The sequence below is a fragment of the Egretta garzetta genome, unplaced genomic scaffold, assembly GCF_000687185.1.
Source record: "Egretta garzetta isolate BGI_Z169 unplaced genomic scaffold, ASM68718v1 scaffold97, whole genome shotgun sequence".
Lineage (NCBI taxonomy): Eukaryota > Metazoa > Chordata > Aves > Pelecaniformes > Ardeidae > Egretta > Egretta garzetta.
Window position 1 is genome coordinate 823,235 of NW_009260135.1, and position 27,490 is coordinate 850,724.

The following is a 27,490-nucleotide window of genomic DNA, read 5'->3' on the forward strand; positions in this document are numbered from 1 at the left end:
ATATATAATAAGAGTTCCATGCATAAGCCTTCACCTGGGGACATTTCTTGTGAAATACATTGAAGTTCCAATGACTCATGTATGATACGTAAATAACCAAATAAAAAAAAAAAACCCTGAATAAATTGCACTTTTCAAAGGATATTTTTCTTTGGAGTGTCTTCATCAATACTGCTATTATTACTATTGAAATGCTACAGCATTGTGAGAATAACATTGTGATATCCACTTTAAGTACGTAGAAGTCAAAATATCAGTGGCTTTCAGCTTCATTTAGGCTCCTAAATTATTCAGGCACTTCTGAACATTTGATTTGTGGTCCATTAGTAGCTTAGCTGTGAAATTGAGAGTTCTAGTTACTGCAACCCATATTTTAACCAGCAGATAATTGCTCTTAAAGAAATAAAGACAAACAGATATGGATATGGCTTTCATCTTTTCTCAATCCAGAAAGAACAGAGTAAGAAAGTGAAAATAGTTACAATGGAAAATCATCCAATGAAATTGCAGTTGCTATTTCAATCCTGATAAATAAAAGAATGTTATGAGCTGTCTTTCAAATAAACTCTATCAGTAACATTATGGTTTGCCAAATTTTTATCTTATATATGAATTTGTATAAGTATACTATGCTCTACCGCAAGTACCAACACAGAGGCTTTACCAACTGCCTTTTGCTGTGGAATTGAGGGCCAAGGTCAAATTCATGTCCTAAATAAAATGAATTCATCTCATGACTGGTATATATTAGCTCACAACAGAAGGACCAAGAATGATTGGCATTCTCTCTTGCAGCTGCGGGAAGATCTGAGTTTATAATGAAAGTGATTTATCTCTCATCTTTTCCAAATTGATCCTTCTAAATTAAGGCAGAGACATTTTCACTCTACCTTATGTGAACAATACTTGATCTTTCAAATCTCAACTTTTCTATAAACATAGAGCCTTGTCAAATTATTTCATGTAGTTGCAGAACATTTAAAGTATATAGATTAGATACAACACAGAGGATTGAGGCAGGCACATTTAGAGATGCAATAACATGAGTTATCAGAATAGTTTTGATTTTAATTCAGATTACAGTAGTACAAGAAAAAAATTACTATAAAATTTCTTACAAGATTTTCATTTTAATGATGATACTGGGTATTGTTTTTTCTTTTTTTTAAGATTTAATGCTTAGTTAATTGGACCTGAAAACATAATGCAATTTTGTATTTTTAGGTGAACCAAGACTGTTTTCTGGCTCAGCTCAGATAAGATTTGATAAATTCGTAAACTGTTTTAAAATTATCCAGATTACTTGTACTGTACAGTTATTCCTTCTTGGTGCTAAACAAAATTAGAAGCTGTCCAAAGTTTAGAATATGTCTTTCATACTGTTTCTGTTGAACCTGATAGACACTGTGCTGTGACAAAACAATCTAAGTGAATAAAGAAATAAAGAACATAAACATTTAAGGGTCAATTTAGTTTTAGGATGAAGGTTATGGGTTTTGCCCTAAATTTAGTCTATTCTATTTTTTAGATGGTGATATTTTAATGCAAAATTTAAAAGGGTAATATGTGTATAACATTGTGTGTGGCAGGACAGCTAACTTTAGGGGATATTGATGAGTCCTAATGTACTCTCCATGTCAGAAATGTATCATCTTCCTCCTCAGACGAAGGCAGTAATGAAAGCAATGTGGAGCATATGAAAAACTTCTGCTGCATAAATGAACTGTCTTTCCTCTGTCCTGAATTACAGTATTCATGCAGCTGAGACTTATTTCTACAGAATAGGCCTATCAGCACCCCTAAGCCCCCAATATAGAATAATGCACTAATCATCTTTGTCCTTTGCTCCAGACATATATACTTTATAGCTGTTTTGTTCTATCATATGGGTAAGTAATAGCTTTCAAAGTTTAAACTGAAGATAGTTGTTACATTGAACTCAGATTGTGTTCTATTTTAATACATGCTCTTAGAGTTATCATCTTGGGACAGATCCTCAGCTGCTAAAATTAGCATAACGTGATTACCTGCAATAAAACTTACACTGACTTATGCTGCAAAGGTTCTGGCCCTGAGTCTTTAGAAGGGTTTACAATGGTATTTAATAAGTATTTGTAAATGGAGCTTCTTTGGTGTTTAAACAAAGGAGAACGTGCCTTAGCAAGGAAGTACATTAGACTTGGAACTCATAGCCCCTTGGCAGCTCAGATCATTAGAGCTCATTTAGTATTGGGCCCTCTGTAGATTTGACAAAAAAGGTACTGAAAACAATTTATATCCCAAAGGACAAAAAAGGAGGTCAAGGAGTTTTCTGAACAATATGTACCATAAAACCCCCAAAGAGCCATGAATTACACTTACAAAGTTAAATGTCATTGAAAAATGACTCGACCATGAAACTGTCACAAAACCCACCCTTAACGTAACCCAGTTTCGCAATTTCACTTGTCTCCCCCGAAACCAGATTGAATGAAACCTGACAAATATGCCACTTCATCTTGTGTGCAAATTTGTTAATAGAACAACAGTGTTTATGCTGCAAAAATTGTGCATCAGAAATATTGATTCTGGTGCCACTTTCATTTCAGGTAAATTGTTTGAACAATATGACCATGATGAATATCAGAAATAAAAAGCTAATGGGAACTAAAAAATGCTGACCCACTTGTTCTAATTCAATATCCTACTTGGAAAATGGCAAATGACTCAACCTTCACCATTCCTTTTGGAAGCTCAAATCAATAGAGGAAACGTCATATATTATGCATAAATACAGATAGATTTCTTTGTCTCATTCTTCCATTAGAATGGTAGAATTTTAATTTATGCAAAAAATTTAAATAAGATTAGATGATTACCTGCAACTGGAGAGACACCACTTCATACTATACCCTTTTTCCTATAGCTCTTGAATTAATGTGAGAAATATGTATAGATGAAATAGAATTTTAGAATAGAAACATGATGGCTGTTTATTTATTTGTAAATTAATTTGTTGACTTATTTACTGCCCAATGATGTATGCAAAAGGTCATTTTAACCTTTCTTGTCATGTTATTGGGCCTTTCCAAGTTTGCAGTCAATACTGCCTCTGTAAACCATTTACCCTTTGAAGAAAACTTATCATTTCAAACACACTGTTGATCAAATAATGTATACCCTTTCACCTCACATAGTAACTCACCTCCCCAAAAACTTTGTTGACTGACAATGTTTTGTAGTGTTTCCAACTCTGAATGGTGTTAACACCACCTTAGCAAAAAGATACGCGCTAGCTTGTTCTATAAACTTCTCTGGAGTTGGCGATGTCTTTGTTTCACCCATGTCAAACATTCATCTGAGGATAAGCTGAATTAAGCACTACAAAAACCAATTTCTTATAGGAGTGATAGGAGATTCAAGATGTCTAGCTCAGATGTACCACAGCATCTCTAGACAACTGAAAGCAGAGAGAGAACTCCACGCAAGTAGCTGGAAATTACAACCAAGATGAGGGAGAAACTACTTACAAGGTAAAATTTACAGAATTAAATAGAAGTAAGATCATTTTAGGCCATGTACTGTGGTCTTTCTAATAATATGAGCATTCATATGACAATACAAAGCATAATAAAATTTATATAACTTAATTAGACTAAGCAAACAATTGCAGTTAGTACCAGAAAGCGAGCCTGTGCATTCCTAGGGAATAGACGGGATGTTGTAGAGCAAGCTAAAGACGGTCTTTTTATCTTTGATTTCGATGAGAATGCTAGTTATAGCAAGGCATTTCAGATAATTTTTGAGTATTTCCTATAATTATACACTCAGGATGAACTGAGAACTACCAATTCTAGCAGACAAAAAGGACATTACAGAATTTTCTGGATATAGCTTAAAAGGGAACCCATTAAAAACAATGGAAAAATTCAACTGACTTCAACTGAGTTCTGGATTAGAGCTTTAACAACCAGTGTTGTGAAGCTTTCCTGGAAGGAGATGACAGGAATGAACTGAACAAACAGTTGCAGTGTTGGCAGTCACACTAGTGAGGACTCTTGCTTTTTATTGCTTTTAGGAAACTAAGTTCACTCAGACTAACGCAAGATTTGTCCTAAAGGTGATGCAGTCCACACTGAAAGAATAAAACCTTTAGTGGTTTAGGTCCCATAGTGTTCTTCCCTTTGTTTTCTGATGGGAGAAACAGCTGTTTACTATAGGGTCAGATAAAAATCTATACACATGGTAGACAGCTCTGCATCCCACTCAGGATGCTCCAAGAGAGACTCTTTAGTTCTAAAATGATGCAGCTCAAGTCCTATCACTTTTGTCCTCAAACTGCTCCTCCTTTTGGGGGATTAATAAACTCTGGAATGTCGTCATAAAGTACCTTGAACTATTACTGCTCTGAGGATGTGCCAAGGTATGCTGAACTGTCTATTTAGCAATCGTCTGGGGAGTTAAATTCTTTTTAAAACCATACTAATGTATTTTAAAAAGCAAAGCAGTCCAATTTATGTAGTGCATTCTAACAGAAAACACGGTGAATAAAACCAATATCAAGCTTAATCTATGACCACATTTTGCATGGGTTATTTTGTTAAATTTGCTCATTCTACGTACACAAGGAATTGGACACTTTGGACATGAAGAGCTTTTCTCCATTTAAAGGACAGTTATCGTTTGTGTGCGTCATCTACCTTTCTTTAATCCCATATGATTGCAGCTAAGAGGAGTAATTTGCCCTACATGAAGCCTGTAAGTAACATGGATACCTAAGTCTTTCAAATTTGTTTCATCAACTTCTGTCTTAATAGTGACCGATATGTTTGCTTTGTGTGGAGCTGCAGCTATACAATTTTGTCTGCCGCTGCTCCTTTTTCCTCTGCATTTCACATCTAAATTGTTCAATAAATATAATCCATAAGAAAAGATTCATCTTCACTCTTCAGGAAAGGAATTATTCAGGTTTACTTGTGGCAGACATTCTTAATACTGCGAAGCAACGTGTATACAGAAGGCCAGAATTTTTGTCTGAACTTTGACAGATGAGTAAAATTGTGATGGACTACATTTTTATGCCTCTTTTACAATAATCTACTACAATGGTTTTACCTTTAAGTTTTTATTCTGTTCTTTCCTTTTTTTCTACCCACTAAATAACTCCAAACCCCAGGATAAAATCTCACAACATAGAAAGAAAATGTCCTACCTTCTTCACAGTTTTCTCCTTTATAGCCAACAGAACAGACACAGTTCCCTTCGATGCAGGAACCATGACCTCCACACGAGGGATCGATACACTGGCTGATGGGTACATCACATTCTGGACCTTTCCAGCCACTGTAGCATAAGCAGGTGCCTTTAGAGTACTGACCATTGCCACTACACAGAACCGGGCAGGCAGCTGGAAAATTGAATGAAAGAAAAACAGCATACAGGGTCATACATGTATTCATGTAAAAGTGCACTAAAAATCCACTACCAAATACTTATACATATATTCAAATATGTTAATTTACTAGGAAAGAAATCTAAGATAATTTGTAGTAGTTCAGTTCTTCATTTCCCAACGAAATAATTTATTACTATTTAATAAAGCACGCATGTGTTGGGCATTCTGAGAATACAACTACTGTTCTTTATAGGCTACTGACAATGATTGGGATAACTAATGAGGTAATGTGGACAGATTTGAGCCTGGCATTACTCTGCTTTGTTCCACTAGGTAAATTCCAATTTTCACAAATAGCAGAACATAAAACATTCAGTCCCCAGAACATTTTTATATAGCATCTTTCTTCTTCCATAACACTTGTTTAATGTAATGTCCCCAAATTTTTTTAGACCCTTTGACTTGTTTTTTTTTCAGTCTAAGAATCTTGAACACAGGAATAACACAAGCTTTCATCTACAACAAATGCACCTTGCCACCGATATCCCCGCTGAACCTTGTTTTCCCAAATCCCAGAGTGACTGCTTTTACTCTGCATGTATTGGCAAGAAAGCACCATTAACCCTTATCCCTCCCTCTTGTATTATTAAGGGGGTAAGACATATTCCGAGCAAATATTCATTTATGCAAATGAAGTGAAGCCTATGAATAATAAAGGTAGTCAGCAGGTCTTGGATGCCAGGAATCAGATGTTGTACATATGCAGAGCAATGGAAAGAAACAAGTGGTTTATTAAAAGCCAGTTGCACAGAAATGTTACACTAAGGCATATTCACACTCCTGTATGCCCACGTCTCCCATGTGAACATGGCAATTTGTGAACTTACATGCCCACCAAAGGCTGAATGTGTGGTCACCAGCCAGAGAAATGGGAAAAAATAACAGAGGAATAAACAGAAAATGGGAGCAATGAAGTGAATCTTTGAGAAGAGGTAGACTTTTGTGCTCTTCTCTCTGATGCAGTTTGATAAAGACAGAAAAGTATTTCCCTGTCTTTTCACCCTTCAAAGTAATTAGAAACTTACAGCTAGTTTTACAGTGCCAAAAATAAACTCAAAAGCTACTATTAATCATTAAAAGGTCCCAATGTCTTTTTGCTTCTATTATTCCTTTAACCTGAATGATCAAGAAGAACACAAGTAATTGATTTTCTAGAAAGAAATGTGTAATTGTCCAGTTATAAAACTTCTCCTCAGTCCTGTGGCTCTTACTAACCTTAGCTGTCCCATTGATCTGCTGCAAAAACACATTTCAGGATAGATTTTTTTTAAAGAATTTTCTTATATGAATTGGGGAAAAATTGATCAGAAAAAATATATTCAGATTTGTAAGAATTATTTCAATTAAGGCTACAGGTTGATGGGCCACATGTCACAAGTATAATCTTTTTTAGCCTATTTTTTCTACAGCAGAATGATAACAAAATCAGTATGCTGAAGTTTGGGATTTTTTTGCTACCCCTACTCTGTCTTAGGGCTGTATTGTCCATCCTTTGGTAGCAATAAGACTTCATTCTACTTCATTCCTGGTGTTCTCTCTTACTATGAGTCTTGTTCAGTCTTTTTCTTCCTCATTCCAAAAATGAATACAAAGATGAACAAAATATAGGTTCCAGCAGCAACTTTCTGATTTCAGATGCGACATATGTTATCAAGTGCTTCACTGAGTTCAGTGAAAAAGTTTATGCTAAAGTTCTACTGGTTTTGATTTTTGCAGCTGGTTTCACAATTAAGTTCACTGAATGAGCTGGACTGAATTATGATACAAATACCCATTCCATCCATCCTGCATTCTAGGACAGCCTATTTTACATCTTTTTGCACGTCACCACGAAACACCCTTCTATGACATACAACACACTGAACTAGGAACAATTTGAATGCTGTATGAGTTACTATTCCTTCTGTCTGCACGCATTACATCATGGAGTCTGTCTCAGTTCCCCAGCATGCACTGCTTGTCACTGCATAGATATGCTAACTGCTGCTACTGCAGGTCATGTAGGTGAGCCATAAGGAAAGGGACCACTTCCACTCTTCAGGTATGAAGACCTGGGAACACAAACAATTCCTTTGTCCATAACTCTCCATTTCACTGCAATTAAAAGTCTTGTTTGGGCTGACATTGATACATTTTCCCAAATCACTTTAAGGAAGGTAATCACTTCAGTCCTGCTCTCTACTTGCCATGGTGTAGAGGACCTGGAGGTGAGCGATCAGAAGGCAGCTTGTCCTGAAGACCTGGAGTAATCATGAGTGGCAAGTTTCTTGGTGCCACCTTCCACACCCTGACACACTGTAGAGACACTGTCCCTTTATCTGAGCCTCATCTTAACACAAAAGTATCTCTCTCTAGAACAAGGCACCTCTCAGCTCCTGTATGCGGTGGTTAAGCTTGCAGTCCCTTTGTTCAAGTCCACCACAGAAGGAAGTAATATTGTTAGATGCCAGGCTTCCGAGCCACTGCAGAGGCTCAATGTTATCATTATTAATGGCTGTTCAATGTGGATTCTCCAACTGCACCGGGACATGCCAGCACATGGCTTGCTTTTGCCCATCATCCTCCTCACCATAATGTGATAAAACTGCATAGAAAAAAAATGTCCCAGGAAAGCTAAATGAACCAGTTTCTTTAGACAAACCACACTTGTTCAAGTAGTTATAAAGACAAAAAGTTAGAGTTGACTTATAAGATGGATACAAGTCAGGAATAGCTTTTTTTGTTTTGTTGTTTTACAGGTCTACATGGCACTCAACACCTGAAAGGACTTCTGTTCTGTACACCTTTCCTCTGGAGTCAAAACTCAAGTAAAGACAGTATGTCTATTTGAGCAGCACAGAAATAAATCAATTATTAAAATAAATAAAAACCCAAGCCCCCAAAACAGCAAGCCACTTAGATGTGACCACTCTAGACCTAGCTAGATAATACTCTGCCAACCACCTGCTGCAAGATTGCTTCTCTCCATGGTTTGCCCCTAAGTCTCACTAAGCAACGGGCAATTGTGGTGCAGCTAAGAGAGATGTATATCTGCTATTTGGAACATGTCTATGGGAAGGCCATTCTTAGATCCCACTTTTGATGTGAATTTGCAAGGTTCAACTTCTGGGACACCAGAGATTGGCACAGCAGAAGAAAGATTACTAGGTGGTGCTGGATCTTGGGCTGAAGAGGTCCCACCGTAGTTTTTTAGTGTTCCCTTATTCTGCTATAGTGCTTCAGGAATTTAAGTGAAGCTGAAAGCCATGTCACAGCTTTTCATTCCTCTCTCCATGCTTCTACCAGGTCAAAGGTCTTGCTATGGTTCACAAATCTATTCAGTCATTGTGAAGCTTGTATAAAAGTTGAACAGTAACCTGCCTTCAGTAGTCTACCTATACTGCAGTATGCATTGCCAAGATGTTAGTGACTTTGGACAAATGAGAGAATCTGTCATTTAACCTTAGGGATGAAATTAATATGGTTAAGATTAAGACACTTGCAAACTAAAGCCACAAAGTTTAATCTACAGCCCTCTTCTGGGGTTATTCTACAAACTATATAACAGGAATATCACTTTGAGAATAAGAAAAATGGCAGAGGTTCTTGGTCAGATTTTGGCATTTCCAAGACTGCCACACCACGAACATTGCAGGAGAAACACGTAAGCAAGAATGCAAGCAAGCGTAGGTTATAAGAAGCTGGCTTGTCACTGCTGTAATAAATAGCTCTTCATTAATGTTTCTGCTATGGGTTTACAGTCCTAGAGAGAGAGAATCAAGCTGCTCTTCCACAGAAAACAGAAGCAGGCAGTCTAGAAAGAGGTCTGCTATGCTTATTTGCTAGACCTTATTGCTGCAGGGCGAGACCCAAATTAGTCCACTCGTACTTTACATCCAGGTGGCTTCAATTAATGTGCAAACAACTCAAGAGTCATCTGGAGTTCTTGTTATTTAGGACTGCTTATATTCTCTACATGAAGTGGATGGCCGCTAGTCCAGGACAGAACTGACTGTTCAAAGTCTGTTGAAGGAGTTTGAAGGAAGGTTGGTTTATGTAGTGGAACAATCAAGCTCCATCTCATTTCTGTGGACAGATGGATTGCATAAAAACAACCTCATATCACACACCAGCACTGTCAAAAAGTAGATAGAGGTCTTCAGGATTAGTTACAGCAACATTCAAGTAAGTTAAGCATGAGGGTGATGTTTGAATAAGCACAGTAGGTATTAACCCTAAATGTGGTTTTGGTGATGTGATTCTGCCCTTTACCAGTATTTGAACAAAACCAGACTAAGTTCTTAACATGGGTCTCAGCTGATCAATGGATACTACAGACCTTTGAGTCCTGTAGGCTGCACATATTTAAGAGCATGAATTGAGCAGGAAAGACCAGCCAAATACACCTCTAAAAGTTCTCTCCCTAAAGGTTATCTTTGGATAGTTATTTTGGAGTGATGTTCATATTCCCTGATACACAAGGAAAGCTGATTTGATAACAGCCTGTTACGCATGGACTAGGAGGGGAGATGGTAGGGATAATGCCCAAATGGTCTGGCATCAAAAGCCACCATTTTGTCCAGTGACACTTAACACATAGGTATCCCAGCTGCAGTCTGCGTACTTTCTCCTTTCACCCACCTTTATGGTATTCACACGTACATACTCACCAAAGGTGTTCTTCTAGAGCAGGGCAAGAAAACAGTAAAGGATATCTGAGGAATCAAACTCTTGGAGGCTGTTGCAGAACTTGGTTTAGTTACACAGCTGCTTGGTTGAGAGACCTTCCCCTGCTACTTGAAGTTCCAAACAGGATTTGAAGGCAGAGTTCTGGCTTGGTTCCTCTTGCTGTAGAGCAAACGTTACCCTGGTGCAGAGAGAGTCCTGTACCACTAAGATCTAGGCTGTCAGTTCTCTACTGCAGACTTTTTTCAGTTGTCATCATAAAACAGACAAATTGGTAGATTTCTCTTGAAAGCTCTTTGAGTTTCTGGGCACAAAAATATGCAGAATTGAAAGGTTTTTGAACTTGCACCTGCAATGCTCCCCTGTCCTGGACCAAGTCACAGGCAATGCCCTTATATTGCTCTTATTTTGCAAGCAGCTCAGTTTTACATCCAAATGTAAATTTTCAAACTGGGCATAAGAAGGTTAGCTTTCTTTGTGCTTATTCAGAGCCCAGACAAGCTGTCAAGAGTCACCCCATATCAAGTCAAAATTTTTCAACATATGTACCGCAGGATTTTGTGGCGAGATGCTCATGGCAGGTTGGTGAGGGGTCACTGGTCTGGATGGACAAAATTGCATCAAGCCTGTTGGGGTACTGTTTGAGCAAGGACCAGAATGGTTGTATCCATAATGCTTGTAAGCCCTAATCTTGCATGTAAACCAGATTCTTCTTACCACAAGTTGGCGCACATAAAAGACGAGCTTGACTGCCTATTCACAATGTAAGCAGCAAGGAAAATTAGGACTGAGCGTTGAAGTGCAAATTTAAGGCTGCAATAACAGGGCACCTAGACACCATCTAAAGTGCCCTTACATCCTAAGTACTGATAACTGTTCCTTCAACCAATTTTAACAAGATTATCTGATAAGTTAGAACTCATGGAAGAACATTCCCCGACTGAACACATAATTAGACAAATTTGTGGAATCAAAATCTACAAAGGCTGCTATATACAGAGACATCATCTACTGTAGGAAGTACTAACATAAGTTATCTCTAGAACCAAAACAATTTTCTGAAGAAGCATCAAAGACAGGTACAATTTTTACTCTTCCTCAACTATCCGCTGTATGCCACCATCAGAGCTGAAATCCTGGGTAAAATGGAATTTTGTCTGAGCCATTACAGCTTTACTTCTGTAATGTAACCCCTATACAAACACACACATTCAGAAAAAAAGCATTCTGAAGAGACACTATTTATACTCCTACGTAAGGTGGGTTCAGGCCTTGTTGACCTGTACAGAACTTTGTCAGAGAAATAAAGATTATTTTTATCTGTAGATATTCCTGTTTGGGAGGAGGAAGTGATTTTCAGTCCCGGGACTTTTGATAAGGAACACAGATCAAAAGAAAAGTGCCTGACAGCTTACACACTTACAAAACTGCTTAAGGATCACCTGTTCTGTACATATGGTTACATATTTTTATGTCAAATTGGTCTACTGTAACTAGTATGATCCAACAGTGGAGGATATGCACTAATATTAGCACGCATAGGACTTGTTGAGGTTTACACAGAGGTCACTTGGGGTCAGACAAAAACTTGGTTCTGCTTCCAAACATTTGGACACATTTTGAGTCTTCTCATCAAGAAGAATTTCCAAATCTTTTGAGTCTGGTTTTGCCCAAACAATTCTTCTCTATGCTCATTAGTGCAAGTCAGCCCACTGTCCCTAGGCTTGGGGGAAGTCATTATGTTATCACGAAACGGAGTAAATGTTTTTCAAGTCTTTGATACAACCATTCTATAGTTGTCTCAAAAACCGTCTGAACCTACAGATTGGGCAGTTTTGATATGCTCTTTGGACAGACTTGCACAAGTTCCTAGTTAAAAAAAAAGAAATACACACTAGCATAATAGACATCAAGTTGTTGTTTGTTTCACTGACCACTGGGAATTGTACTGAAGACAGATGTAGGTCAAACTTCTTACCAATGAACATTACCAGTGAACCTTCTGGGTACAGATAATTAATTCAGACACTGTAATAGTTCACACTTGGACTTTTGTTTAGCAGAGATTAAGCTGCTACTGCTGAGAGATTATGCATGATTTTGCCAGTATATAAGGAAGATGGCTTACTGTTTAGGATAGTCTAATCTGAAACCAATAAATGCATTCCAGGTCAGCTCCAAACTGAAGTCGAAATACGGGAAAGATCCAAACCTATCTACAACCACCTGATTCCAAATACCTAAAAATTATGAATAGGGTTACATGGTACTGGCATTTTTCTCCTTTTGGTCCTAATCTTGGTGATGCATGTGTAGCATTCAGTCTACAAATGGCAATTTCTCTTCAACGGATAAATTAGATTAAGATGGAAGCAGGTGAAGATGTATTTTACTGATAGCTGAATCCTACTACAATTGTATACCAAAGCCCTGAATAAATTTAGATTCACTCCAAAAGCTACAACCAAGTTCTTGCCTGCATTCAACCTCCTAAAGTGAAGTTCTACCTAATTAGATACAATCTTAATTTCTAAATGGCTTAAAATCCACAAAACCACTAAACCCAAAGGAACTGCAAGCATTTGCATTTTAGAAAACCGGCCCAGTTATTTAAGAAGTTAATTTCTGACAACCTGATCCAAAATGTTGGCTCTAGACTTTACATTATTAGTATTTTAAACAAAACAGTACTGAAACACAACAAATTATCACATCCCTTGTTACACCAAGTATTTGCCCATAGATATTTCTAAAAATTAGGTGACATTAAATATATGAGTATTCTTATTTGTAGTTTAAAAATACAATTGTTTTGTCTGACAATACTTTCCTTCATATTTTATGTTTAAACCTATTTTAATCAGTTGGGTGCACATTCCACTATGTGTCTGCAGGCCTATTAAACTGGAGTTCATTTATGGATATTAAAATCTGAAATAACTTCTAAGACCACTCCACAGTTTATGCTGTTTCACTTTTACTACTTTAGGCTGGTTTTATGCTTGGTAAGCAGCTGATAAGAAGCTGCCTTACCCCTACCAAACTTAGCCCTAAGAAAATCATTCTGGAATGGGAGATTGAATGAATCCAGGCCCATTTTTTCTCATCTGTTCTTTACGCCTCACAGACATGATATTTGTATGGCGTTTGACTAGACTGCCTGCTCTTCAGAGATCACTAACTTCCGTCAGGCTGAAATGTTCTTAGGAACAGCGACAATCAGGGGGATCTAGAACAACTTTTAGGTTGCTCTAAGACCTTGTGCTCTTCCAAGCAGAAGGCATCTTATCGAAATTCACCCAACAACAGAAGAATAAACAACTACGAATAACTGTTACTGACCTTTTGGGCTTTATTAGTTACTTCACTAAACTGTTTACTTTGACTACGAAACACACAAATAATTTAAATGATTTAACAGTAGCGTTACTCTGTGCTTGCAGGCATCAGATCAGTATTAAGATGAAATGTACAGCCTTTCATAGTAGTCATGCTCTGCAATTCTTACCTGAGTTGCCCAAACCCAAGCCTTACCAAGCTCCCTTGTCTAGCTCTGTCAAACTGCACATTAGTAAGCACGAAAGAGATTCACAGAATTTCCAGAAGGACAAAAAACCCATCAGGTGTGTCAAATCTCTGACATTCAGAAACCATTTGGGGAAAGCAGCACACGCTGACTTAAGCACTAAAGTATGGATGCTTTAATTAATCCAGGGTGAATTTAATTGCTTTAGTTAAGTGGAAATCGGGTTAAAAATGATGCAGAGCATGCTGGGGTGTGTTAAAAACATGACATATGAGTTGGATGAATCGATAAATTAAAAGCACACAGATGTTTTAATTAAACCCAGGAAAGTTAACGAAGATCACTAGAGACTTTTAGGCCTATGATTAATTCAATTCATTTAAAATACCTGTAGAGATATGGGGATGCCTCCATTTTGGGAGTTATAGAAGTTCTCAATCGATAAGTACTTAAGCTGTTACACAAAAAAAAAAAATGGCAGGATTTTTATAGAAGTGACTGAACAGCATTAATTGTGCAATGACTATTTACGTTCTTCTGAACACTCAGCAAACTTTTGCTTTGGCCAAAATTTATCAGAAAGGTCATAGTTTTTCTCATTGTCTTCAGTGTGACCTTATCTGTCAAAAAGGCAATGCTTGCTGCTCCCTCCTCTACTTCTACATAGGATCTATTTCCATTAGATAACTGCTTTGCTTACAACTATTACAAAAAATCTACATATGAAATATAAATGTGTCTTCCCACACTATCTAGTAGCAATTTCCAGAACCACAGCAAATTTTTAAAATTATCTTTTTGGGATTGGTCACTTGGTACAAGAAAATTTTGCTTCATGAATAGACCCTTATAGTGTTTTTAATAACAGTAACAATGCAGTCTGTAAGAATAAGCAAAATAAAAATTAAGCAAATGTCAGATGTATTGGAACCAATTTAGTGGTGGATTGAAAGGCCTGACGCCCCATTACTGCTAGCGTGAAGATGAGTTTAGGCAATCTAGCTAGCCATCAACAAAGACCTAAGTCTTAGTTCTCTAATGATACTGGAATCCTTAGCAGGGGAAAGAAAAAGGCCACTGTACTGTCTCATTGGAAAAGCCACAGCTGAACGTAAAAAAGATATTCAAGTGGTATAAAACAAACTACAAATTGGAGACCGAGAGAAAAGACGAGGTTTGAGTTCAGCTAGACACTTGAAAAATCAGCCAGCTGTGCCAGGGTTCAAATGTCTTCAGGACTTTCTCTTGTCAGTACATTCTGGATTCAACACTTTGTCAGCCTGTTTGTTCCCCCTCCACTACTGCAGAAGCTCTGCAACTATCACTACCTATATTAAAGGAAAGATTGTAGTTCTCCATGCAGTACACTAAGATGATTTGCAAAATGGTAGAGTCATTTTCAGCCAATCCAGTTACGGTCCTCCCTATCCACCACATCATTAAAGAGCAGTACAGTTCAATACCTTTTTTTCATATGCATCAGTGCATTCAAGGAAATGGAAGTTACCCTGCACTGGTTCTGGTTTACCACAGGAGAATGTGACTGATCAGTTTGCCAAATATTTTGTGCCCTTGAAAATAAATGCGGGGACGGGAGCGGGAAAGAGGGAAGAATTCTTGTGCTGGTTTTGGCTGGGATAGAGTTAATTTTCTTCACAGTAGCTGGTATGGGGCTGTGTTTCGGGTTTGTGCTGGAAACAGTGCTGATAACCCAGGGATGTGTTTGTTCCTGCTGGACAGGGCTCACACAGAGCCAAGGCCGTTTCTGCTCCTCACCCCACCAGTGAGGGGCTGGGGGGGCACAAGAAGCTGGGAGGGGACATGGCCGGGACAGCTGAGGGGGGACGTTGGGAGCGATGGCATTTGTCTGCCCAAGTCACTGTTACACGTGATGGAGCCCTGCTTTCCTGGGGATGACTGAGCACCCACCCGCCGGCGGGAAGGAGGGAATGAATTCCTTGTTTTGCTTTGCTGGGGTGTGTAGCTTTTGCTTTCCCTCTTAAACTGTCTTTACCTCAACCCAGGAGTTTTCTTGCTTTTACCCTTCTGATTCTCTCCCCCTTCCCACCTGGGGGGACTGAGTGAGCGGCTGGGTGGTGTTCAGTTGTTGGCTGAGGTTAAACCATGACAATTCTTTTCAACTCTCTGCATGATACATGGGATTGGAGGAAAATGTAGATGATGGGCACAAATGTCCTGAAAACACTGCCTTGCAATCTAAAACTCTTTTTCTGTGGGAACTAGTAACACAGAATCAGAGCTGTGAAATTCCTGCTTTAGATATAAGCAGGGAAGTTGATACAACTACAAAAACATACAGAGAAATAAATTTTACTTTCTACCAACAGATGGAAATAAACAGATGTTGAAATTGACTGCTGTCACAGACAGGCATGAGCTCTTCATTTGTATGTCTTGCTAACTTCATCACCAGAAAAACTGAGGAAGAAGGGAAAACAAAACTACTTAATGGGTTTCAGTAGCTATCCCAATGGAAAGAGCCGGTGAAGAATCAAAGAGATGATGCTTTAAGCTCACAAAAAGCAGCAGTGAGGACAAATACCAAATACCAGAATTATCCTTCCAAACATATGTGTTGTGATTCATAACACAGAATTACTAACAGCGTGAAGTCATCTATGCATATAGAAAAAGAAACTAAAAAGTGGAATATTTCTTCAAATACTTTTGGTAAGATTTTACACCATTCCCAGTGAATGGTGTAAAAACTCTTACTTATCTGGTAGTGGTTTAGTTCTGACCAGCGCAGAAGAGGTAGGATTGCACCCATAGGCTTCAGTATTCAGGTTATTTAAAACCCAGACTGCTTTGCTCTCATTTCAGTTACTACTATTTGCCTTATTAAATTTACCAGAAAAGATTTAAATCATAACATGATTAATTGCACAGTTCCACATTAGTTGCATATATTGAAACATTTTTCTACCTTTAAATTAGAATTTTTCCATTTGCTTGAGAAAGTGAAGGAGGTGACAGCTAACTGAATTTAATCTCATCCAAACAGGGTCTAAATATAGGAAAAGATCTGAATTCCAGGTTCAAATCTCAATATAACGTAGATATGAAAAAAGTCACACATGCTGAAATCTGAAACTGTGATTCAGGGACAGCAAATGTATAAGGATCTCTTAAGAGCTGTATTTCTATAATGTGATTTACAATACTACTTAATCGTAGTCACTTCAATGACATTTGCCGTCATCGCAAGGACTCCAAGATGACCCCAACACAACTGCAAAGACAAACCCTTAGAACTTAATGAAATACACAAATACCAGTACAATTCTATGGAGATGATGCAATCTAAACCAAAATGTAGATTGCAACACAATTAAATAAGCTAATCAATTAAACTCAAAAACAAATTACAAAGCATACATCACAGTGAGCACAATTCAGCACAGCAGAGCATAGTCAGAGCAGAGACCCACCAATGGAAGTATTGTAAGGTTGAAAGAAAGATTTTTGGCTTGCCAGAAACTAAGCTGCAAAATGGTTTGCATCCTGCATGTATTTGTATGCATGTCCACCTCTTTGCTGCACTGTGAACCTTTTGAAATGTTCTATTTATTGGAATTCCATTGAAACAGAAAATATTTGTGCAAATAGATGTGCTGTTGCTGCACATGTATAAGAAGGGAAGAAAGATAAAGCAAAGTAACTGATAATAGAGCGGGCTTCAAAAGCAGCTGTGAGAGATCAAATGAATGTACCCTGCTTCTTATTAGAATATGAAAATATTACTATAATGCTGTTGAAGAAAAATCCATTAATATGCTTTTACTGTGTTCCCATATGCTTTCCATTTGGACATAAGCAAAGCAAACTTCCTTATCATACTAAGCCAACACAACTTGGTTCCAGATTGCAGGCCTCAGCTATAGTCCTACCTGTGCCGCTGTCTTTGGTCTCCAAATTCCTACAGATTGGGTAATGAGCAATCAGATAGAGATGCACTAGTGCTCACTGAAATCAAAGACTAATAATTACTTATATGCCCACTTCTTTTTAGCTATCATGTTTTTTCCAGCAGTGGCATTAACAACTTTTCTCAGTTATTTCCTTTCTCCGTCATTACTGAATTCCTCAGCATTCCCCATTTTTTTCTTAATCCTTTTAGCTTTGTCTTCAAAATTTTCTCCTACAGAAATAAGTCTACCTTCTTAGCTGCGCCACTATCCTGCAAGCTCTTTGGGAAAAGGAAGGAGTCATACATAATTTCAAGTTTGTATGTTGCAACATGAATCTAGAAACATATGAAAGGGCAGAGCAATACACAGACACAAATTTGGCTGTATGTTTACTGGCAGCGTAATATAGAAAACAAATGCTAATTAAGTTGCTATAATAGATGCAACTATTGGGTATATTTAACAACATTAAACAAATATCTTCAAAAGTTTTAAAGCATTTCTGCTGCCCTGTAAAGGCACAATGATAACAAACAGAAGGAAGGACTTGCTTCTAAACAACAGGAGCATCCCCACTTAAAATTATTCAGGACAAGCTCTTCTGTAGATAAATTCTTCATAACCCTGCATTCAATGCTGGAATCAGCAGAAGCCATAAAAGCTTTAAGAACAATGAGAAGTTAATATTTTTGCCTGTTGAAATCCACTTTTTTAAAGTCTGTTTGCTCAAATATGCACAATGCCAAAATTAGCTCCTGGGTCCTATTTCAATTTTGTAAATACTCCCTTACAAAGAATGCAAAGGATATGAAGCCCCAGTTTCTAGCCTGGCACAGGCTAGGGAGCAATCAGAGTACTCTCATGTCACCATCCCGTTACTAACAGCACATGCCTTGCAAATGTCTGCTAATCCTCACAGGTAATCTACAATGTACTATAGGGACAGGTACGTGTTTTTAAAGAGTAATGAAATGTTAGGATGCTAAATGACTTGTCTTGTAACAGAAATTTAACAAGGTATTGGTTGTAGAATTCAGGAGTCCAGACTCTCCAGTCCCCTATTTTTAACTCTAATCTCCAACAGAGTTCACGAGGATTGATGAGGAAAGCTGCAGACTAGAAACGATGGTTCCTGTATTCCATTCCTTGTCGCAGTATTGACTGTGTGCCTTCAGCCCCTTTTGGAGCCATGGCCACTAACAATCAGAAAGAATTCAGCCTGCGACCCCTTCAGTTCTTGGCTCCTCTTTAAATTGCCAATTAGAAAGAGTTAGAGTGGTGGATTTTGTGTTGGCTCTACTTGTCCACCTGACACTGGATCAAAGCTACTATCTCATTTTTTGCAGGCAAGCTAGCAGCTGACAGACGGCAATGACTGTCAATCATTGCCAAAATAGGTTGCATGTCCATTTATTTATTCTGTAATTATTTTAGGCACAGTTCATGGCACAAAACCCTTTTCAGACTGTACTGCAGTTCCGTAAAATTAAGAAAACTAAGGGCAGACAGGCAAGCACTGCCCTGTACCTTGAACTCATTGAAAAGCAAGTGAGGACATGACCAGTTTGCCAGAAATTAAAAACGTCTGCTAATAAAATATGAGCCTGGGAAAACAAGAAGAAAATTTATAACAAAGGCATTTTAAGGTACTGAGTCAGAGAGGTGGGAACTGCTGGAGACGAACATTGCCAAAGACAGCCTTGTCTGTTCAAGTATCAAAATGATACTTCCACCCACCGTGAAAGAAGATTTGAGTGACAAGCCAGGGCTGAGCTGCTACTGCAGCACATACGTAAGTTGGCACACATACACACATAAACACACAAAACCCAAAAACAAACCCACCCAGGATGAGATACTAAAAGAGAAGCTGAACATGCTGAATTTTGTCAACTGCAAGGAAGGATGTGAGATATGTGTGGGTGACAAGTAATGAATGCAGTATTTCCAAAGACAAGCACACTTTTTTTTTTTTTTTTTTTAATGACTACTGTGTAAGTGATGAGACACTATGATTATGAACACATAAAATGCTTGCCAATAAAGTTGTTATTTCTCTAATTTCTGTCTTCTCTCTAATCCACTACTTCTCAGCCCTCCCCTGCATTCTTGCTCTACCACAGTGGACAATATCATCATTCTACCTGTCACTAAGGTCCATAATCTGGATGTTATTTTTGGTGCATCCATGTCCTTGCCTCACATTCAGGCTTTCACAAAGTCTTACAGATTTGTTCTTCTTTGCATCTCTGTATCAGAAAACTTGCCCTAGCTTTCAGCAAATAAAATCCACATTAATCAACAACTTTTTATCCAGCATAGATAAATTCAGTCTTCTTCACTGATGTCTGTGTGCAACAGTGTTGCAAAAATCGTGTTGTTAATCTGTTAATCTAACCTTCAGCTATGTCGCTCTTCTATCCCAGTGCTGTTTCAGGTCCTTTGCTCTTATCACATAGAACATGAACTTCATGCTCCAACTTAATTTACAGACCCACTTCACCCCAGACTGCTCGCTGCTAGAATTCCAACTTCAGCCTCTGTGACTTACAATGCTTTTGAAAGTCAAATTTAAAAAAGGCTTCTTTGAGCTCTCCTATGCTCTGTCTCCTTTGGAGGCCCCATTTGCTGCCCATTATCCAGATGATGTTATCTACCTGCCCCATTATCCCTCTTCAAAACTGCCCTTTACCACACGTTCTCCAAAACTGACATCACACTGCTAGCATGTATATAACACTGCGTATCACATTTTTCCACATCTGTCCATTAGTTCCCATTCATTCCCTTTCAACTTGTATTAACATGGTAAATTCCTGGAGGTAGGTGCTGGTTTTATTTATTTGTTCTGCTTGATAAGCACTAACCACAGTAGATTAGCTTTAACAAGTACTATTGCTCATGACAATTTCTTTATAATGCCATAAAAATGATGTTTTTCATATACCATTGCTCCTCTCCTACTCTTTGCCCCACTGATCTGCTTTGGGCACTGCTGTGTTTAATCCAACCTACTTCAGTTTGATCTATAATCTGTTATTGCATAAATTTGCATTGAGTCACTTGAATAGTACAAGACACACATTCACCAGTTTGACTGTGCCATGGAAGCCCCGAAGTGCTGCCTCACCACTGGTCCCATCTCTTCTGTCAGGCTACGAACATGTGCAGGACAGGTAAAAGAAAAAGGCTGTTTGGAATCACCTCTTACCTTTCCCTTCAAGTCCAGGGAGCTTCTGTCTGCTTGCACTAGTTTCAGTACTTAAATTTCTAGCCAAGTTATGAAGGCAAATATTGTTTTCCTTAGTCACACAGAGAGGAAAGACTAACTCCGATACATTACAAGCATATGCCGGACACCTTTCATTCATGTGGGCCACACATGCTCTACAGCAGTGAACTGAGTACTGAATTGTTCAGCAAGATGCAACCCAAAATTAATGTTTCCCCCACTACAATCACTCCCAGAACCCTTTATGCCACTGGGAGCATTCTGGACATGGGACTAAGAGAACAGTTTCAAGCAGAGTATTCAGTGGGTGAAAAAACCATTACTTTATGCACTATTGCCCAAGCAATAAGCCTCTGAATAAGCTCAGAGCAAGAAGAGTCCCAAACCACTGAAATTTGAATAACAACTGAGTAAAAGCAAGAGTTGCTACTTCTAGCAATTATACCTTACTTACCTAATAATTGACAGCTTTTTACATTTTTATACAGAGATTAACAGTGCACACATAACAAAGAAAATGGCAGTGGTAGGAACTCTTATTGTGGTGCGGGCAATCATCAGAAACAGCAAATCCATTAGAATAAATTGAAAAAGACACAGACTACACTTTACAGCTTAGTAACTATTTCAAACTAAATAGATGTTGCAAAAGAAATAAAAAGAAATTTTAAAAAACCTACCCTTCTTTTTATACTTATTAAAGTGGCGCCGTCCTTTGCCAGTAAGCCAAAAACAAACAGAATGAAAATAAAATAATGAAAAACCCACACAAGGAGAACAGGAAAAGAAACTGCTAATAACATAAATCTGAATCATTAGAGTTCTTAAAATCAGATTAAAAAGTCAACTGATCAAACATGGTACAAATTTCTGGTTTAAAAAATCCAAAAGCCTTCAATCCATTTAGATAAAAATATTAAACATGATTCTTATTACATTGCATAATCAACTGAAAGTATCTGCTAAATGGCAACTTCATGGCAGCTGACATGAGCTACTTAATTTTTTTCCTTCTTTTACAAATCAGACACCATCTCTTAACGGGCTATGCTCATCATGTCAATGCAGAAATCCCATGTGATGGTACTTTGTTTCACCTTTTTGGATTAGCTAAATACGCTTATGATGCAAATCCTAGTATTTTAAAAAGTAGAATCAAAGGAGGCTCTGAGCACATTTGCAAAACAGTATATGACAGTGTCTTTGGAAGCATTTTGTTAAAGGAGTGGAAAAGTTGCATGTCCTTCAAATGTATTATGAGATGAAAGGAAATTATAGACAACTCTGAGCTGCTTCTAGGAACCCAACTCATTGTAACACTGAACTCTACAAATGGTGAAAAGCAGGACACAACGAAGGATGCCTGCTTGCAGATCTACCACAGAACTTGGCAGCTGAAAGACCAAACTATTTTTAGACATTAACAGTGGGAACACTAAGAAAGAAGGACATCTTGATATACTTGGGTGATTATGTCATAGAGGTTACAGAAAAATAGAGATGAATATAAAAAAGTGACAACACACCAAAATAACATAATCATAGCTGCATGTCTGATTCTTTAATCGATCCTTGCCCATAGCATCACTTCTTATCAATAACTCCTAGAGGTAATTGTGGACAGAAGGCTACTGATAGTGCAGTTCCATTTACAGCAGATCTTCCACTGGCTTTAACTATACACATTTCCCTGATCAGGATACATCTCCACCCACTGAATTATCTTGATTATCAGGCTTTCTTTTTATTTATATGCCATATTTTATCCACATGAGATTAAAATGCATCATTAACTTTTTTGTATGTTTGATGGAATTCTTAATTAGGTTAAACTCCAAATGATTTCAAAGGGAATCTGCCTGAGCAAGGATGGAGTTAATCTGTTGATACTAGCTACCTGAGAATAAGTTCTTTCCACGGATAAGGGTGAGAAATAACACCCGCCCCAGTATTTGGCAAGAGCGTTTGAGTGTGTGACATTTCCTCCACTTCAATCAGGGTATGAAGGTGTATTTCAGCCTGTGGGTTGGGCCAAAAGTTCATCTCTCTCTAATAATTTTCAAGGTATTTTCCTGGAGCTAATGGATCTGAAGTAAAATCTGTGCTCTTTCATAGACTTCCTTAATTTTTTATCTTTTAGAACTACATAGATGGAGTAAAGTAACAGAGGGAGTACCTGTGTGATGTCTGCAAATAGTTTGCAGATGACTCAAGATTCATTGCCTCTGATGCCCTCAAGATCAGCCCTGTAACCAAGGATTCACTGCTATAAAGGATCATGCTTCGTATCTATCAAACCTGGGTTTCACCCAATGTGGAGCTGTGTTACTGCATGAATCTAGTTCTAAAAGCCATCTGAGGAGCTTGTGCACATTTTCTCCACATTTTTCCATCTGAGTCTTGCCTCAAATTATTTTACAGTGGAGAACGGAGACATTGAAAGATGTGTTGCTAGGGAAATAATAATAAAAAAAAATCAGATGGGAAGAAAATCATTATCCTTCCATACTTGTGACAGCTCAAACATAAATTTAATATTATGGTAAATGTATATTAAACATGTGTCCATACATATAATATACTGGAAAAGATTTAATTCACTGTCTCATTGTACTGTGTTTTACCCATGCATACAATCCCAATTTTGATTTATGTCTTCTGAAACTGCTCTCACATATAATCAGCGTTCAGGTAAGCAGAAAAATCTGTGGACATGAGAACAGGCATGACAGTGCCCGTGAAACGGGTGAGGCAGAGAGCCCTTACGCCCTAACTGAGCCACACGCTTCTGGGTATGTCTCATAGTATAAAGATGTGCAGCTATGTGCTTGCACGGAAACATGAGAATTCTGTCAACACACCCATTTTTTCATTTTATGTAGTCTTTCAAGCTTCTTTGTTCTTTAGAAATACCATGAAGTCTGACAAGAAAATAGTAAAAGAGTTGAAAGAAGCTTCCAAGAACCCACTTCTGCTTTTGAGGGGAAAGAGACAAGACAGAAAGGACAAAGCAGGAAGCAGAGGGAACGTACTGAGGGGTAGGAGAAGCCTGACAGATACAGTTTGACAAGAACCCTATAAAAAAGCTATTTATCTGACGTAGCCTGAATGAAGTATTTTCTAGCATTAACATAGAACACGGTGTTACACAGAGGTTCAGTACACAATGCAGACATTGCTCCACAACTCAAAATGCAAACGAGGTGATTTAATGGCCATGTATGTGTGAAGAGTGGCAGTGAAGCACACAGTCACTGCATGCACACTTTCACAGGTTAACACCACGAAAATGCATATAGCTGTCAATGTGTATTTATAGCACACATTATCACACCATTTACTTTGTAATATTCAGATATCTCCTCTATGTATTTGCCAAGTGTCTTAATTTCTCAGGTAATCAAACAACATGCATGCTGTATTTGAAGCATTCTTTAAAATAAGTACTGAATGAGCACTGAAATAACATCATTAGCTTTCCAAGGCCCTTGAGGTCTTTTTTTTTTTTTTTTTTTTTTTTTAACTGAGGCACCTCCAAGAGCCAAATATAGAGACACAAAATGGAAATGACTCTCTCCAGTATGGCTGTAACAGCTATTCAAGGAGTATTTCATAGACAGACACAGGTATGCTGGATGCCGCCCTGCTATACCAGTGAAAGAGGTGGGGCACAACAAACCATCCTTAGGACTGGATCAGGAGTCTAAGAAGAAATGAGCACATTTCTAAGGCCCTTCAAGGCATTTCAAAAAGCTTTCAAGCACCAGGCTTTCCCCCTTTGAATGCTAACAATCCTATCCCTGTGGAAAACAATGGTACGCTCATGATATTGATAGCGTGCCTAAATCTAACAAACTAAGAAGGAAGCAAACTGTAAAACATTATGACTATGCTCAGGAGCAGTAGGGAATACAACCAAGTCATCGATTCAGACAACATATGTGCTACTAGCTTTATAAACTAGAGGCCCTCCTTTATGAATCTTTTCCCTATGACAGCTATCCCAAACTCTTAGAAAAACTCAGTAAACATGTACTGCCAATCCATATTTGCCTTTTAGATTCCTGTTTAGTCCTTGATAATCATGCATGTTCCAGTTTTAGTTGTTAAAATTTACCATCAACACTTAAGAAAAGGTTTATTTTAAGACTTTATCAAGTCCTACTTATTTTCCTAAAAAAGGTGAACTTCCTTTGGTCAAGGAGTAATTGTATAAGCAAGAAAGATGCTATGAACTAGAAGCAAGGCTCAGCCAAGCCAGACTGTACATTGCATGCTACTGATGATGGTAATCACTCTTGTGTTGCAGACCAATTAATGATTATCAGAAAGCATTGATGATAATTCATCCACTTTCACAGAAAATAAATCTTTTCTGCCATTTCTGCCTACTACCTTGGATACAAAAAAATTGTAGTTATGCAAGCTCATCAGCAATTTAGAAATAGTTCCACCTGATCATATTTAACTGCAAGATGTAAGAAAAAAAAATGCATATTGATCTATTTGAATCTAGCTTGGAGCCATGCTAACTAGCAGGCACTGTAGATCCATACATCACAAACACACACTGTGGCTATTTGTAAACATAGAGAAAATGATACCTTTAGCACAATCTGCTCCATGAAATCCTGGAAAACAATGGCACACACCGGATACACACTCGCCATTCCCATGACAATTACGTGGACAGTCTTGCACTGAATCTGAAATACAAGCACCACAGGCACATTAGTTAGTTCCTATTTAGGCTACAAATTCTGTTCTTAATTATTCTTCAGTTCATTTTGTCTTCAATACGTAGAAGAACAACCCCTAATAATATTGACACGACAAATTTTAGGTGAAGCAGAAAGGCACCAAGTTTTATGGCAGCATGAGTAAGTGTAGAGATCTGTGAGACACTGAAGTCACATATTAAGTCTCTGAGCACCATTAGAACTCAAAGTCTTCTGATCGTGCTCCGGTCCTCTGTTCAAACAGGGAGATAGGACTGCCTCTTAAGACCTCTGCAGCTGTGCATGAATTCATATTACATAGCAAACATAATGCTTCATCAAGAAAATCGACAACATCCCTTTTGCAATGAGACTCTGACCTTGCACAACTACTTTTCCATGTGAAACTGATTATCCCAAGAAGCGTACCTTCTTTTCCTTCTACAGACATTTAAAACCTGATAAATTAAGCTCACAGAAATATCTGCTGAACATGACAAAGAGGAGCTCTTTTGCTCTGGCAAATATTCTTTATCCTAAGAAATCAATAAAAAAGGTGCAAGTAGCTACACAAGAGGATGAAGAAGAGGTCTGCAAAAACAGATGACAAGGTTTAACACTAGAGTTCAAGTGACTGACTGAAGCGTTGATTACTTCAATAATCTGAGAAGAGTAAGCACACTAGCCTGATGATAGTCTTGGTTGTACCAAAATATTAATTTTCCACAGTTTCTGCTATTATTTGGATAATATGTACACTACTTTGCATAGTAACAACCTAGAAATAAAATTCCAGTTTTGAAATTAATTGTTAAAATCACATTCATTTGAAAGCTGTTGGATTTCAGTGGAGCATATTTTCAACACTGAATTATTGGAACAAAAATCTAATTGGAATGTTATTACTCTTCACTATTATTCCCTGTTGCTGTGGGACCTGCAGTCCCAAACTAAATGGCTCTGTAAGATCCAGACAGCAAACAAATAGCAAACACAGAAAATGAATTTTGGATTTGGAACTAGCAGAACCATACAGAGCATTTTTCTGTCAAATTAAACTGAAAAGAGAAAAAAGATTCAAGCACAACTTTAAATCTAATTTCACAGTTGTAGGACAGTAAATAAAAAACCCTCAAGAAAATTTTCAGAGAGATGTCATTAGCTTGGCCTCATGAAATGATTCATGTAAACAATGAAAAGAAAAATTGAAATGTAATGCTCAAAGATATCAATTTGTTTCATGAAGGAGCTTGTCTATCGATTTATTCATTATTTTGCTCCATGGCACACAAAAGCATTTTCTATGTATTCAAAATCATGGTAAATTTAGTATTGTCTAGGAGTTAACATAAATTTCTGTTATTTTTTCTCCTCTTCCACATCAGAGAAACTTTCAGCTGTCTCAGGTCCTTTGATTATGAAACATCTCATACTAGGCGTGTGTAGAAGAATCTCTGCGCTGGATAAAACACCATACTTTTCTCTACATTTCAGTCCAATTACTATTATTGCACTATCAAGTAGTCTACCTGACTATTAGACCTTTGATGCTCTTGAAAGCTGTAGCCTAGACCAGGCAACTCTTTTAAGCACAGCTTATTATATCTGAAGGTTTTCTAAGCACAATAGGGGCATAACAAGATACAAGCACAACTGTTCTTGTTTTTCTTGGAGAAGCAGAAAAAGCCTTCCATGGGCAAATATGCAAATATATGTATCAATATGCCTAGCACCTAGTAACTCTTACAAAACCACATATGAGCTATGGAAGAAAAGTATTTTTTTCATCTTAATTGAGGTTAACAGAAACAATTATATTCACACTTAATGACACAGTATTGGCTATCCTCCTACACCCTTTGGGACTTAAGCCAACAAAGTGAATTTCATACTAATGTAAAAGGAAAAAAAATTAAGCTTCATATCATTAATCAGGGAAAACTGGAAAAGACCTCCAACTATTTTTCATCAAGCTTAAAAACA

At 37.8% G+C, this 27,490-nt stretch overlaps 1 protein-coding gene across 2 annotated transcripts in view; it reads right to left on the reverse strand.

Moving 5' to 3' along the window:
* Nucleotides 1-27,490, reverse strand: part of TENM2 (teneurin transmembrane protein 2) — a 538,424-nt gene that overhangs the window by 82,351 nt on the left and 428,583 nt on the right. For both annotated transcript variants that reach the window (XM_009641606.2, XM_035897048.1), the window contains 2 exons: nt 25,394-25,495; nt 5,192-5,386 (listed from right to left, as the gene is read on the reverse strand). In XM_009641606.2, coding sequence (XP_009639901.1) covers nt 5,192-5,386; nt 25,394-25,495 — 297 coding nt within the window. The remainder of the gene's footprint in view (nt 1-5,191; nt 5,387-25,393; nt 25,496-27,490) is intronic.